Source organism: Mustela lutreola, chromosome 2 (assembly GCF_030435805.1).
Source record: "Mustela lutreola isolate mMusLut2 chromosome 2, mMusLut2.pri, whole genome shotgun sequence".
Taxonomy (NCBI): domain Eukaryota; kingdom Metazoa; phylum Chordata; class Mammalia; order Carnivora; family Mustelidae; genus Mustela; species Mustela lutreola.
This window is the reverse complement of record NC_081291.1, coordinates 139,180,615-139,193,665: the sequence shown is the minus strand read 5'-3', so window position 1 is coordinate 139,193,665 and position 13,051 is coordinate 139,180,615. Positions and strand designations below refer to the sequence as shown.

The following is a 13,051-nucleotide window of genomic DNA, read 5'->3' as shown; positions in this document are numbered from 1 at the left end:
CCATTAGGTGGGATTTTAATTTTACGGAAATTGAAGTTACAAAAAATGATTAAGCTTTCCTAATGGCATATATCTATTGAAATGTAATCCTAGGAGCTCCCACTCTAAAAATCAGGCTTTTATACGAATCTCATGGGAAGAGTTACTGGACAGTAAACATTTAGGATGTCTTTTCCCTTCATGTTTGAGGTATATCACTTATTTTAAATTTGAGTTTACGAAAGAAAGATAAAAGATCTACTACAACACTAGCTCACAGTGTTGAATATCTTCACAGGGTCCGTTTAGAGCAGGGATCTGAGAGATCTTGACCTACTAGATGTAGACTCCATGAGAATTTAGTCTGTGTTATTCACTGTTCTATCCTCACTGCTTACAACCGAAGTTCAGACACAGAAACTGAGTATTCACTGAACATATGAATTCAATAATAGGGAAGGGTAAATGGAGAAGTCAGTAAAAAAGAGTTAACAGAGGTCACCTAAGACTTAGGTAGTGGAGAGTTGTCACGGTCCCTTTTTATTTCTATTGAGCTTCTTTAAAAAAAAAAAATACAGCTTTATTGAGATATAATTCACACACCATACAATTCACCCACTTAAAAGTGTACAATTCAGTGGTTTTTAATATAAAGTTGCACATAAATCACCACCATCTAATTACAGATAATTGTCTTCACCATAAAAAGCCTATACCCATGAGCAGTCATTCCCCAAGGTCTGGGCAACTACTAATCTACTTTTTGTCTCTAGGAATTTACCTATCCCAGACATTTCACATAACTGAAATTATAAAATATGTCATCTCCTCTGACTGGCTTCTTTCAGGCAGCAAAATATTTTCAAAGTTCATCATGCTGTAGCATGCAGTAGTACTTCATTCCTCTTTATGGCAGAATAGCATTCCATTGTATGTAGAGACCACATTTTATTTATCCATTCATCAGTTGATGGACAACGGGTTGTCTGGTTTGGCTACTATGCTTAATGCTGCTATAAACATTCAAGTATAAATTTCTTTGTGAACAGTTATTTTTAATTCTCTTGGGTTTATACCTAGCGGTGGAATTGCTGGGTCACGTGTTCTAACTTTGAGGAACTGCTGAACTACATTCCAAGGTGGAATGCACTATTTTACATTCCCATCAGCCATGTAGGAGGGTTGCACTTTCTCTACATCCTTACCAACACTTGTTACTATTTTTTTGTTTACTTATGTTTGTTTCCATACTTACTAAAGAACCTATCTTAGTAGGCTAAAGTGGTATCTCATTACGGTTTTGATATGCATTTCCCTAATGACTAATAATGGTGATCATATTTTTTATTTGTTTATTGGTCGTAATTAAGCTTTTTCATCACTTGAGGATAAAGGAGAAGCTGGAGAAGAAAAGGAAACTGGTGAAAATGATTCAAGACATTAACAGAAAAAATGTGAACATTCTGACAGAAGAGCCAAAACATACTGGGTTTCACAGTTACCGAAGAACCAAGAATAATGGAACAATGATTTGACAATATTAAGACTATATTTTGCTTGCTTTTCTGAATGAGCAAGCAGCTGAAAGTGACCACAGAGGACAAGGGTAAAGAGATAGGATGGGTGGCAAACAGGACAGGGTCACTTAATATAAGCGAATAGACACTACTTGTAGAGCTATCAAGATACAACTACCATTAACTAAACAAATTTATGTTTAGGAATACAAAGACATGCTATAAAAACTAAAACAAATATTAAGAGTAGATACTGAGCAACTTAAGTTTCCACAGAAGAACAGGAAACTGATTTGCTTTCTAATATGAAAAAATGTCTACCACACCAAATTATGAAACCCCACATTATCTTGGGATTCTGACTTTTGTTCATAAAAATGTAATAAATTCCCAGGTTTTTCAGAACACATAATTAAAAACGTAATTTATGTTAGGTTTAATGTAAATTAAATTAAGGGTAAAAGTGACAGCTAATAAAATTTTGGTCTAATAGTAAGCAAACGGTAATAGAAAAACCTTGGGTTTTAAGTAAAGCCAGCATGTCTGTGATCTTAACTCATTTTTCATCACAGGTACTCAACAGTGTGAATCAAAACTACTTTGGTTAAATTTACAATCTTGTGGAAAAACAGTTACAAACTACATAAAGTATCTACTAACCTACTTACAAACCACAATTTGATTGAAGCACATACAAGAAAGGCTTTTATTTGAATGCTAATGGACAGAAAAGGAAGCCTTCCCCAATTCGTGTGATGTGATTTGAATTATGGTACACGGCGGTACAAAAGGAACTGCAAACAAAATGTTATTCTGACAGGGAACACAAGGGGTTATTTGGATATAATGAATGATGAAGCAAGCTGGAAGAAATAAAAAGACCCTCCATTCACTCTGTATATACTATATGCCAGGCATTATTAAGCATTTAAATGGTTTAGGGAGATTTAAAAAATAAAAATAAAAAATAAATGGTTTAGTGAGATTACCTGCCATAACTATTAAATGGAGGAACCAGGACTCAAATCCAGGTGTAACTGACTCAATAGTTCATTTTTTTCCACATGTGATACTATAAGGGCTTTTATTAATTAAAAGTGAAGGTCACCTCTTATAGAAGCAACAATAATAAACAAAGACAGAGGTTCTCAAAGTGCAATCAATAGGTCCCTGTGGGGATGCTGAAACCTTTTCAGAGGGTCCACAGATCAAAACTATTTTCATGTTACTATTACTATTTATTATAATGCTAATATCTGTATAGCAATGCAATGCAGTGGGTAAAACTACTGGTGCTTCAGTATGAATTAAAGCAATGCCATCATGCTGTATGAGTAATTACTGTATTTCAGTTTAAAAAAAAAAGGCAACAAAAAAAAGGCTGGTTCACTTAATGTCCTTGATGAAACAGAAAAAAACTACCTTTACTAAAAACCTGCCTTTTCTAAAATTTTGTGATAAAATGGGGATTACATATAAACTACTTCTGCAGCATACCCACTTCTGCAGTATGATGACTGTCTCAAGAAAAGTTTTTTATGACTGAGTTGCAAATTGAACTACCACTTTTTCATGGAACACCATTTTTACTTGAAAGAACGACTGACAGACAAATTATGGCTATTCAGACAGTGTCTAGCAGATGTTTTCACAAAAATGAGCAAAGTGAGTTTATGGCTTCAAGGAAAAAAACTTATAGTGTTTATTGCTAATGATAAAATTAAAGCTTTCAAGTGAAAATAAGAATTCTGGAAAACCTGTATCTACCACTGTGAGCTTCACCAATTTCCAACATTTGACATTTTTCTGATGAACTGTTTGGTGACACTAATTGACAATAATTGTGAATTTTCACTGTACAATAAAATGTGTCAGCATTTGGAAGATTTGCATAACTCTGTGAACTACTATTTTCCAAATGACCAATACATGTCACAAAATCAGGCCATGAGAAAAGATTCCAAGCATAAGACAGACCTATACATTTTAACATAACAGAGTATGAAAGGCTCACTGATATGGCTTAACATTCCATATTACAACTAAACCTGAGAAACTACTATTTGGTGAAGTTATAATACAGTATCAAACAAAAATTTCCATAATTATCTGAAAAGGCTATTTACTCTAACCCTAAATACCCTCCCTTTCCAACTCCCTATGTAAAGTTGGGTATTTTTCATATATTTCAACCAAAACAGCATGATCACAAAAGACAGAAACAGGTATGACAATCCAACTATCTTTTCTTGGCCAAACATAAAAGAGACCTCAAAAAATGTTAAACACATTCATTCTTTTCACCACCTAAGTTTTTGGAAAAAAAAAAAAAAAAAAAAAAAGGTCTCACCAAAGTTTTAGGTTATTTTTCATTACAAATTTATGTATATATAAAATAGCTTCATTATTTTTTTATGAGTTAATATTTCTTAAATCATTAGCTTTAATTTCTGAAATGGTGTTTTCTTTTGAAATGATAAATACTGACATAAACCTACAAACAAAGCTCTTTAAGGGTCCCTAATTTTTAACAAGCATGAACAGGTCTTCAGCCCCCAAAGCTTTGAAAACTTCCAAATTAAGGCCATTAGAAGCAAATATATATTTTTCTTATTTAGTAGGTGCCATATAAAGATTGTTCTTACATTAATTATAAAAAAAAAAAAAAAAAGGGAGTCTCCCCTAACCCTGTCTTTTACTAAATCTAAATGGAAAGCCTATAAATGTGTTCTCTAGAGTTTAAAGTCCACAAAAGATACACAATTTCCAAAAATCTCTGGGACAAAAAGGAAACACTGAATACCTACTATATCCTATGGACTATGCATTTACTATAATCTTTTAACCAACTTTGAGACCTGTGTCAAGGTTGAAAGAAGTTAAGAATAGGTAATATGGTACGGTTTAAATATACAGACTTTACTTTGACACATACCTGAATTAAAATCATTCCCTTAAATGTGATGCTATAATGTCACTTAACTAGAGATTTTTCTTCTATAAAAGGAATCATTCCTGTTATTACACTGAGAGAAATGAGAACACAATTAAAAGCATATACAGTATGTGTTTCAATCATACCTCTCTGTTCCAAACTAAACCAGCAAGTACCAAAATCATCATTCAAGATTAGACTTGACAACAAACTCTCATTTTGTCACTACAGTCCTTAAGTAGATAAATGCTGCTCCAGAAAACATTTAAAAATATTTTGAGGACCTGGGTGGCTCAATTGTTAAGCATCTGCCTTCGGCACAGGTCATGATCCAGGGTCCTGGGATCAAGCCCTGCATGGGGCTCCCTGCGCCACAGGAGCCTGTTCTCCCTCTCCCACTCCCCCAGCTTATGTTCCCTCTCTTGCTATGACTCGCTCTGTCAAAAAATAAATAAAATATTTTAAAAACGTGTATTTTTTTTTTTAAAGATTTTATTTATTTGACAGAGAGAAATCACAAGTAGACGGAGAGGCAGGCAGAGAGAGAGAGGGAAGCAGGCTCCCCGCTGAGCAGAGAGCCCGATGCGGAACTTGATCCCAGGACCCTGAGATCATGACCTGAGCCGAAGGCAGCGGCCTAACCCACTGAGCCACCCAGGCGCCCCGAAAAACGTGTATTTTTTTAAAAAAGATTTTATTTAACTACTTGACAGAGATCACAAGTAGGCAGAGGCAGGCACAGAGAGGGGAAGGGAAGCAGGCTCCCTGCTGAGCAGAGACCTCAATCCACTGAGCCACCCAGGTGCCCCCCCAAAATATGTATTTTTTGAGGACCAACATTAACTATCAGATTAATTAAAGATCAATGCTTTAAAACTACATATACATTTTTTCTAAAGTACATTCATCCCTTTAAAGCTAAATCACTCCTACAACTCTTCCCATCTTGTATATATATTCCTTTGACATACTAGAGACTATGAAAAATGGAGATATTTTGATATCGCAAAGAAAATTATCAATGAAGAAATTCTGAAACTGACTGCCTTATAAAACCAGGAAAGCTGGCAGGGAAGCACAAAAACAATTATTTCATTTCTAACTATACTTCTATCAGATATTTCATAGTTATTTTAAGTATAGCAAATATGTTCCAAGATTTGTGATGAGAGAGGTCAGTGTCTAAAAGTTAACAAGACTTAACAGCTTAACAATGCCTTTCACTCCGTATAGTTATAAACTACCAAAGCCATTTAACAACAACAAATTAGCTGATCAATTTATTAAACTCTTACCAACCAAGCAGAATTCAAGCTCACTGCATATTTTATGTTGTGTGGACAATCACAAGTTTCCAGCCATTTAATTTTTGATTATTCTTTTATTTTTAGGGTAAGTTTTTTCCTTAAAGTTGTATTTTAGATGATCTAATTATCGTCCAACAATTTATGCTCCATTAGAACTTGGATACTCTCAGAACTTCTATAAAAATCACACAGATTTATTGGAAAGTCTACAAAAGAATCCCCCTTCCAGTTTTAAAACAAACTAGATGAGCTATATTTGGTCTATTCTGACAACTATTTTATTTGAAGTTTGATCACTACCCATTTCCTGTGCAGAGTTCAGTGTATCCTGTCTATAGTTACTTTTCTCAAACTAATAATGATGATCCTCTACCAAACTGCAAGAAAGCTGCCTAGCTTTGAGTATCATCTAAGAATTCCCATAAATTATTTTACATGGATACTGACATAAAGCCTAATTCTTTAATGCTTTATGTTTCAAAAACTTAGCATGACCACATTTTGGAAAGGTACCTTACTGAAACATAAAAATGAGTATCATTTTGAAAGCTCCGAATCAGTTTCAACTTCTAACACTTAGAAATTGTGACTTTAGAAGGGTCAACAATTCCCTGTGGTCAAACTGCCCTTCAGTAAGTAATTACAGAGCTCTACGTTAAAAACTTTCCCCTTTAATTATAAATTCAATGTAACTTAAATTCTGTATGGACACAGAGAAAAAACAAAGAGCCAATTGCAAACAAGGGAGTAAAAGAATCAACTGCAATGAATCCTATTAAATCACCCTAACCCCCAAGCAGAAAATCTAAAAGTGATAAAATGCTCAGACAACGGCTAGGCATCCTCCTAACATCAACCTATTAATTTTCACAACACTAATAAAGCAGATGTCAAGTACCTCTATTTTAACGGATTAAAGAATCCTAAGACTGACGGACTCTCTCAAGGTCATCCACAAAGTTAGAGATCAGCAGATTACACTAAACTCTTGGACTCTGTACTCTATTTCAAACCAAACAATGTCAGATCAAACTGAAAAATGGTACGATTACCTCATTCTATGTTGTTCTATATCTGTGCTGCCCAGTAAGAGAGCCAATAGCTTCATGTGGCTATTAAGCAGTCGAAATGTAGCTAGTACAAATTGAGATACACTTTAAATGAAAATACAAACTGGTTTTTGAAGACTTACTGTGAAAAGAATATAAACTATCCCAATATTTGGGTGCCTGGGTGGCTCAGTGGGTTAAGGCCTCTGCTATTCGGCTCAGGTCGTGATCCCAGGGTCCTGGGATCAAGCCCAGCACAGGGCTCTCTGCTCCGCAGGGAGCCTGCTTACCTTCCTCTCTCTCTGCCTGCCTCTCTGCCTACTTGTGATCTCTGTCTGTCAAAGAAATTAAAAAAAAATCCCAATATTTGTTTACATTGCTGATGTTATACTGGTATCTTGGATGTACTGGATTAAATACAATTCACTGGACAGTGATGGCCCATACTTTTTTTTTTTTTTAAAGATTTTATTTATTTATTTATTTGAGAGGAAGAGACAGCAACAGAGAAAACTTGTGGAGAGGAAAGAGAGGAGAAGGCTCTCCACTGAGCAGAGCCTGACATGGGCCAGAGCTCCAACCCAGGATCCTAGGATCATGACCTGAGCTGAAGGCAGATGCTTAACCAGGTGCCCCAGGTCCATACTCCTTTACAAAACCTCCCAATGAAACAGATGTCATCATTAAGACCTAAACCAAAAGCAGTATTTTCTTAGAATCTGTTGTGGCAAAACAGAGTAACCATATTTGGAGGGCATGGTTATGGGCATAGTAAGTATTCTGAGGAACACAGATATACATGTAATTAATAAATACAAATAGACCATTCTAGTGTTTTGTAAGAATTTTAAAAGAAGTTGCTATTTCATTACAGGTATATGTGACTTTAAGTGAGGAGAAAGTATAACTTCACTTAGAGTCATGTCATTTCCTTAAGTGAAAAGATCCCTATTCCTTTAGTACACACAGGGTTATCAAAGTCATCAGGGATGCCCATAGGCCCTATAAACGTCTCAAAAAAATCTGGTTAATGTGTATTTATAGTTATTTTTTAAAATCACCTATAATATTGTTTCAACAGTCAGCACAATATTATTTTGACTAAAGTAATGAGAAATTCACAGCAAGAGGAAATATCAATTTACAAAACAAAACAAAAACAAACAAATAAAAAGGACCACTATAACAGTCTGGCAATCCCAGAAAAGGTTACACATAAAGTTACCATATGACCCACTAATTCTACTCAGTGGTATATAACCAAAGGACTTGAAAACAAGTCCGCATGAAAATGTGTACACAAATGTTCATAGCAGCATTTCACATAACAGTTAGAGTGGAAACAATGCAAATGTCCATCAACTGATGAATGGATAAACAAAATGTGGTATATCCATAGGCTGGAATATTATTCAGCATATTTTTCATCCACAAAAAGGAAGGAGGCATTATTATATTTTTGTTACATGTGTGAACCCTGAAAGCATTATGCTACCTAAAAGAAGTCAGTCACAAAAGATCATACATTGTATAATTCCATTTATAGGAAATACCGGGAACAGGCAAATCAAGACAGACAAGAGAGTAATGGGCAACAGAGATTACCCATGAGTTAGGATTTCTTTTTGAAATGATAAAGATGTCCTGAGTTGAATGTGCTAATGGTTGCACAATTATGTGAAAACACCAAAAGCCACTTTAAATAGGTGAACTGTACAGTATATGAATTACAGCTCAATGAAGCTATTTTAAAAAAAAAAAAAAAAAACGCAGCCAGAAATGTACATGGGGGAAAGGATTAGAAACTGTCAAGCATCTAATAGCTGTTTTTTGGAATTTCATAACCTAGGGTATTTATGTTTTTAAATTTTGTAATTCTTTTCATTCTAAATATTGATATTAGCAAAAAAGTTTCATTACATCACTACACAACTAGGTAAATTTAATGAAGAAAATCATAAATTGTACATTTAAAGTAGTAAGGATGGCATGTGAATTACTTCGATAAAAATGTTAAAATTTTTTCACTAAAAAAAGGATCACAGGATATCTCATATTAACCTTAAAACAATCACAGAATTACAGCCACAGCCCCAGATATTTAATACATCCTCAAACTACAAAACCCACTAAAAACAACACAAACTACCTTAGAGATTGAATGGCTTTGTGAAAAGCTCAAAAAATAATTACTATCTCAGTTAAGCAAATGCTCAAAGTTTAGAAACAGGTGATGGGAATTTCAAGATTTTAGTATTAAAAAGGACACAGGGACAATATAAAAAATACAACTTGACCACTAATCTTTTATAAGCTAAACTCCTGATTCAGATACAGGATGCAAGCATTTAAAAAAAAAAAAAAAAAAAAAAAGATTTACCTAGACTCTTAAAACTAAAGGGAAGAAGTCTTCTATCAAAATTCTGTGATTTGTCTATGTTTTACCCACACACCTCATGTAGCCTAACAACCTCGGGAAAAGCTGTATCGAAGAAACTGTGAAGGGTTTTTTTTTCCACCTTTTTAAAATAATAAAACGTGATGGTGCCATTCCATAGCCCACCCCATCCCCCACTACCACCACCAGCAGGTGGAGGGAAAGGATACTGTAGACTAGAGGATGACAGCTTTGTATAACCCTGTGGACTTTATATGTAAGAATGCAGCTGGTGGTCTCTCAGGAGGGGATAAAGAGATTTGTGAGCAAGCTGAAATAAGGGGTATTCTTTGCCTGGAAGAGGGCACACCGTGAGCCACATCTTCAATCAGCTATATCCAGAGTAAAACACAGGCCGCTGGAAGGCACTGTTAGCATCATCAGGATGGCCTCTCACGCCGGGGGTGTTTTTTTCAACGGAGAAGTTGACTCCTGTAGTTTGGATATTGGGGGGAGGCAGGGGTAAAGCGGGAGTCGGGAAGACCAGAAAAAATGCCTTTAAGTGGAGACGACTCGGACCCCGCAGAGGAAGTTCCGAGCCCCACTCGGTCGCCACACTCTCGTCCCCCCCCACCTCCCACCGCCCTCCTAGCGGCGCCAGACGTCGCGGCCCGGGAGAGAGCCGGAATCGCCGCCGCTGCCGGGGCTGGGGCCGCAGCCCGGCCGGGGCAGCGCGGCACACGCACGCCTCCTCCGCACTCGCCGCGCCCGGCCTCCCCGCCGCGCGGCCCAGCCCCTCATACCCGCGCCGGGCCGGCTTCCCGGGGCAGGCCTAGGCCGCGTCGGCCGTACCCCAGCACCTCGCTCCCGGGCGGAGGTGGACCAGGCCCGACACAAACTTCCCGGCGCGTTCGCAGAGGCGTCACGGACTGGCCGGCCCCCAGCGCCATTCCCCCGCGGCCCGGCGGCGGCACCCGCCCCTACTCCCCACACTCGGGAGTCCCGGCGGAGATCGGCCCGAGGCCCACAGCCCCTACCCCTCCGGCGCCCCCGAGTTTACCTCCAAGTCGCGGCCTTTGTTCTTGAAATTCTTGAGCCGTTGGTTGTCCAGTTTCTCGTTGTCCGCCATGGCCGGGCCGGTGACTCCTTCCCCCGCCCGGGCCCCGCGGGATCCGCCCCAACCACCACGCCGCACCGACACTCCCAGGAACCGGGCCGCCGCCTGAGCTGCAATGCCCGCCGGGCCGCCGCTTCCTTCCTCCTCTCACCTGCCTCCGCCGCGGCCTTCTCCTCCTCTCCCCGCCCGCCCCCCCCGCCCTAACCCCACCGCGACCGCAGCTCCGGCGAAGACAACTGCGGGGCCGGGCGGCGGCAACGGCGGCGGAATGTGCTGCCGGCTGAGAAGGGGGAGGCAGCCTCGATCTGAGGGCCCCGGAGCCGCGGCCACGCCCATCACCGCAAGCCCAGTTCGCCGATTGGCCAACCAGGCTCCGGTGCGCTCCACCAATCAAAAAGGACGATGGAGAGCGGGGGCGGAAGAGAAAACGGAAAGGGGAAGAGAGCAGCGTTGGGAGGAAGGGCCGGAGGACTGGAAGGCTGGGAGGGGCGCGGCGGCGGCAGGGCGGGGAGCGACCACGTGCCTCCGGAGCTACCGGGAGGAAGCGAAAGAGAATTGGACCACTTGAGGAGAGGCGGGGATGGAGAAGGAGAGAACCTGGGAGCAAGTTGGTTTGCTCTTGTTGTCCGGCCGCCCCAGATCTCTGTGTTCCAGGTTTGAAGCGGAGTTAAAGTTTTTGTTTTGTTTTGTTTTCCGGCGCGCCTTCTCTTTCAGGGCATTGCTTGCGCGCTCCGTTGACTTTACTGGAAGTAGGAGATGCACGTTGGGTCAGTCCGGTCGGGGCACGCCCTTCCCCCACTCCCCAAGGTCCATTCCCAGGCTGGGGGTCCCCGCCGTTTGAGGGCAGGGCCATAGAGTTTGGACCAGCTGGGGTGACGTGCGTTCGGGAGTCGCGGCGGAAAGCGAGAGGGACAGTGGGTGGAAAAGGGAAAGGACGCAGTAGGCAAATCTGATTCATCCTTTCAAACCACGTCCCCGCAACAGGTAGGACCTTGGGAAACGCGGACGATCCGGTAAGGATACCGCCTCTTGGGTATTTCGTTTTAGAAAGTTAAAAGAAGTTACTTGGCCAGAAAGTACTAACTTCTGTAAGGCGGTGACTGTGGCACCTGACATAATAATGTGGTATTGTAACTGTTGAGGAAGAAAAAGAATTCCCAAGGATATACAATTGTATCAGAATATTATTACTAGACGCAGAAATGACACAAGCTACGAAGGAACGTGTTCAAATATTTCAGAAAAAGGGGGGAAGGAATGGTTTAAAAATATATTTACCAATTAATATCACTTCAAATATGTAGGAAACGAAGTAGGCAGCAAAAAACTCCGGTCGTAAGGAAAGGGGGCCGTGTAGGAATATTGGGTGCGTTTAAATTTGGCGAGGTATGGTGTTATCTTTCGGGAACTTTTACTCCTCGCCCGCCCCTTTCCTCCCACTTCCTTACTGATCTGAATACCTTCAAAAGTATACTTTCAACCGCCTAGCGGAACAGAAGCTGTACCTGGAAATAATTCACACTGAAGGTTAACCTGAATGTAAATTCATTGCAGATCTTAAAATATAAATGAAGTTCATTATAGATCCTATTCTCAAAATAATAATTTAATTGAAGTAACATTGCACACTGGAGCACTGAGGTTTTCAAAAAAAGTTTAGGATAAGTTCAGTTGAAAAGATGGAGTGTGTGTGTGTGTGTGCGTGCGCGCCACCATTATGGATTTTTGTTATGAACCGAATTCTATAAAACAAATTACTGGTTGAATTCCCACCCTATGAATATAAGTTATCCTGTCGACATGCATATATAAACGAATATTTTGTACTTCTTGGTATAAATACCGTGATAGCTTTCATGATGAAGTTTATCAAATTGTCTATCATCCTATGTCTATTTCTCCTAGCTACAGCTGATTGGTAATTAAACAAAAACTTGAGTTTCTCTGCAGAATACCCCAAAAGAGAAGGGCGTGATCACAGTTACCCACTGAGAGGGCCGCAGTACAAACAAGAAATGCCACAAAATGATTTATTTTCTTTTATTATTATTATTTAATGTCTTTCTAAGGTCTTCCTTCCTCTCTAAACAGCAACTTCTCTGAAGTCAAGGAACATATTTGTTTTGTTCCCTATCATGTATGTGTTTGGCACCTAGTAGTACTTCGCATATGGTATGCCCTCAGTGACTATTTGTCAAACACAGGTCCTGAATATCAGCTTTTTTGAATGTATGTTCCGTAAGTTAAAATACAAGCCATCACTTTTTGATTAAGAATGTGGATTAAGTTGTTAGTGCTTTTAAGTATATATATTTGTTAAGATTTTATTTTATTTATTGTCAGAGAGAGCACCCAGGCACAGGCAGGCAGAGTGGCAGGCAGAGGCAGAGGGAGAAGCAGGCTTCCTGCGAAGCAAGGAGCCTGATGTAGGACTCCATCCCAGGATACTGGGTTCATGACCCGAGCAGAAGGCAGCTGCTTAACCGACTGAGCCACCCAGGCATCCCAAGCTGTTAGTGCTTTTAATTTACACTGGGTCCCTTCTAAGAATTCTTAATTTTGTGTCATGCTTAGTCCAGGGACAAAGTTCAGGAAGTAGATCAGACATAGGCTTCAGGGCAGACCCCCCTATATGTTTAAAAATAGTTGTGACACACTTTGCAGAGTGGAACAATTATCCTTAATTATAATGCTTATGTTTGCTGGCCTAAATTTTTCATTTGAAATTATAACTGTCTGTTCTGTACTTTCGGTTCTTCCCAGATAGAAC

At 39.6% G+C, this 13,051-nt stretch overlaps 2 protein-coding genes across 15 annotated transcripts in view; one reads left to right on the top strand and one right to left on the bottom strand.

Annotated features, from left to right (window-relative positions):
* Positions 1–10,476, bottom strand: part of KPNA4 (karyopherin subunit alpha 4) — a 57,434-nt gene extending 46,958 nt beyond the window's left edge. Inside the window, exons 1-2 of one of the 4 annotated variants that reach the window (XM_059163623.1) lie at positions 10,225–10,474; positions 9,535–9,656 (exon numbers count right to left, since the gene is read on the bottom strand). In XM_059163623.1, coding sequence (XP_059019606.1) covers positions 9,535–9,546 — 12 coding nt within the window. In that variant the 5' untranslated portion in view covers positions 9,547–9,656; positions 10,225–10,474. Of the gene's footprint in view, positions 1–9,518; positions 9,657–10,224 lie in introns of those variants that run through there. The other 3 variants (XM_059163625.1, XM_059163621.1, XM_059163624.1) reach the window with 3 other exon arrangements.
* LOC131824918 (vasodilator-stimulated phosphoprotein-like) overlaps positions 10,397–13,051 on the top strand; it is a 113,568-nt gene continuing 110,913 nt past the window's right edge. For 5 of the 11 annotated variants that reach the window (XR_009351037.1, XR_009351038.1, XR_009351036.1 and 2 more), the window contains exon 1: positions 10,653–10,935. Coding sequence is in view for 4 of the 11 variants with exons in the window: in XM_059163630.1 (XP_059019613.1) it covers positions 10,397–10,849 (453 nt within the window). In the remaining 7 variants the exon portion in view is untranslated. Of the gene's footprint in view, positions 11,266–13,051 lie in introns of all 11 variants that reach the window. The other 6 variants (XM_059163630.1, XM_059163629.1, XM_059163627.1 and 3 more) reach the window with 4 other exon arrangements.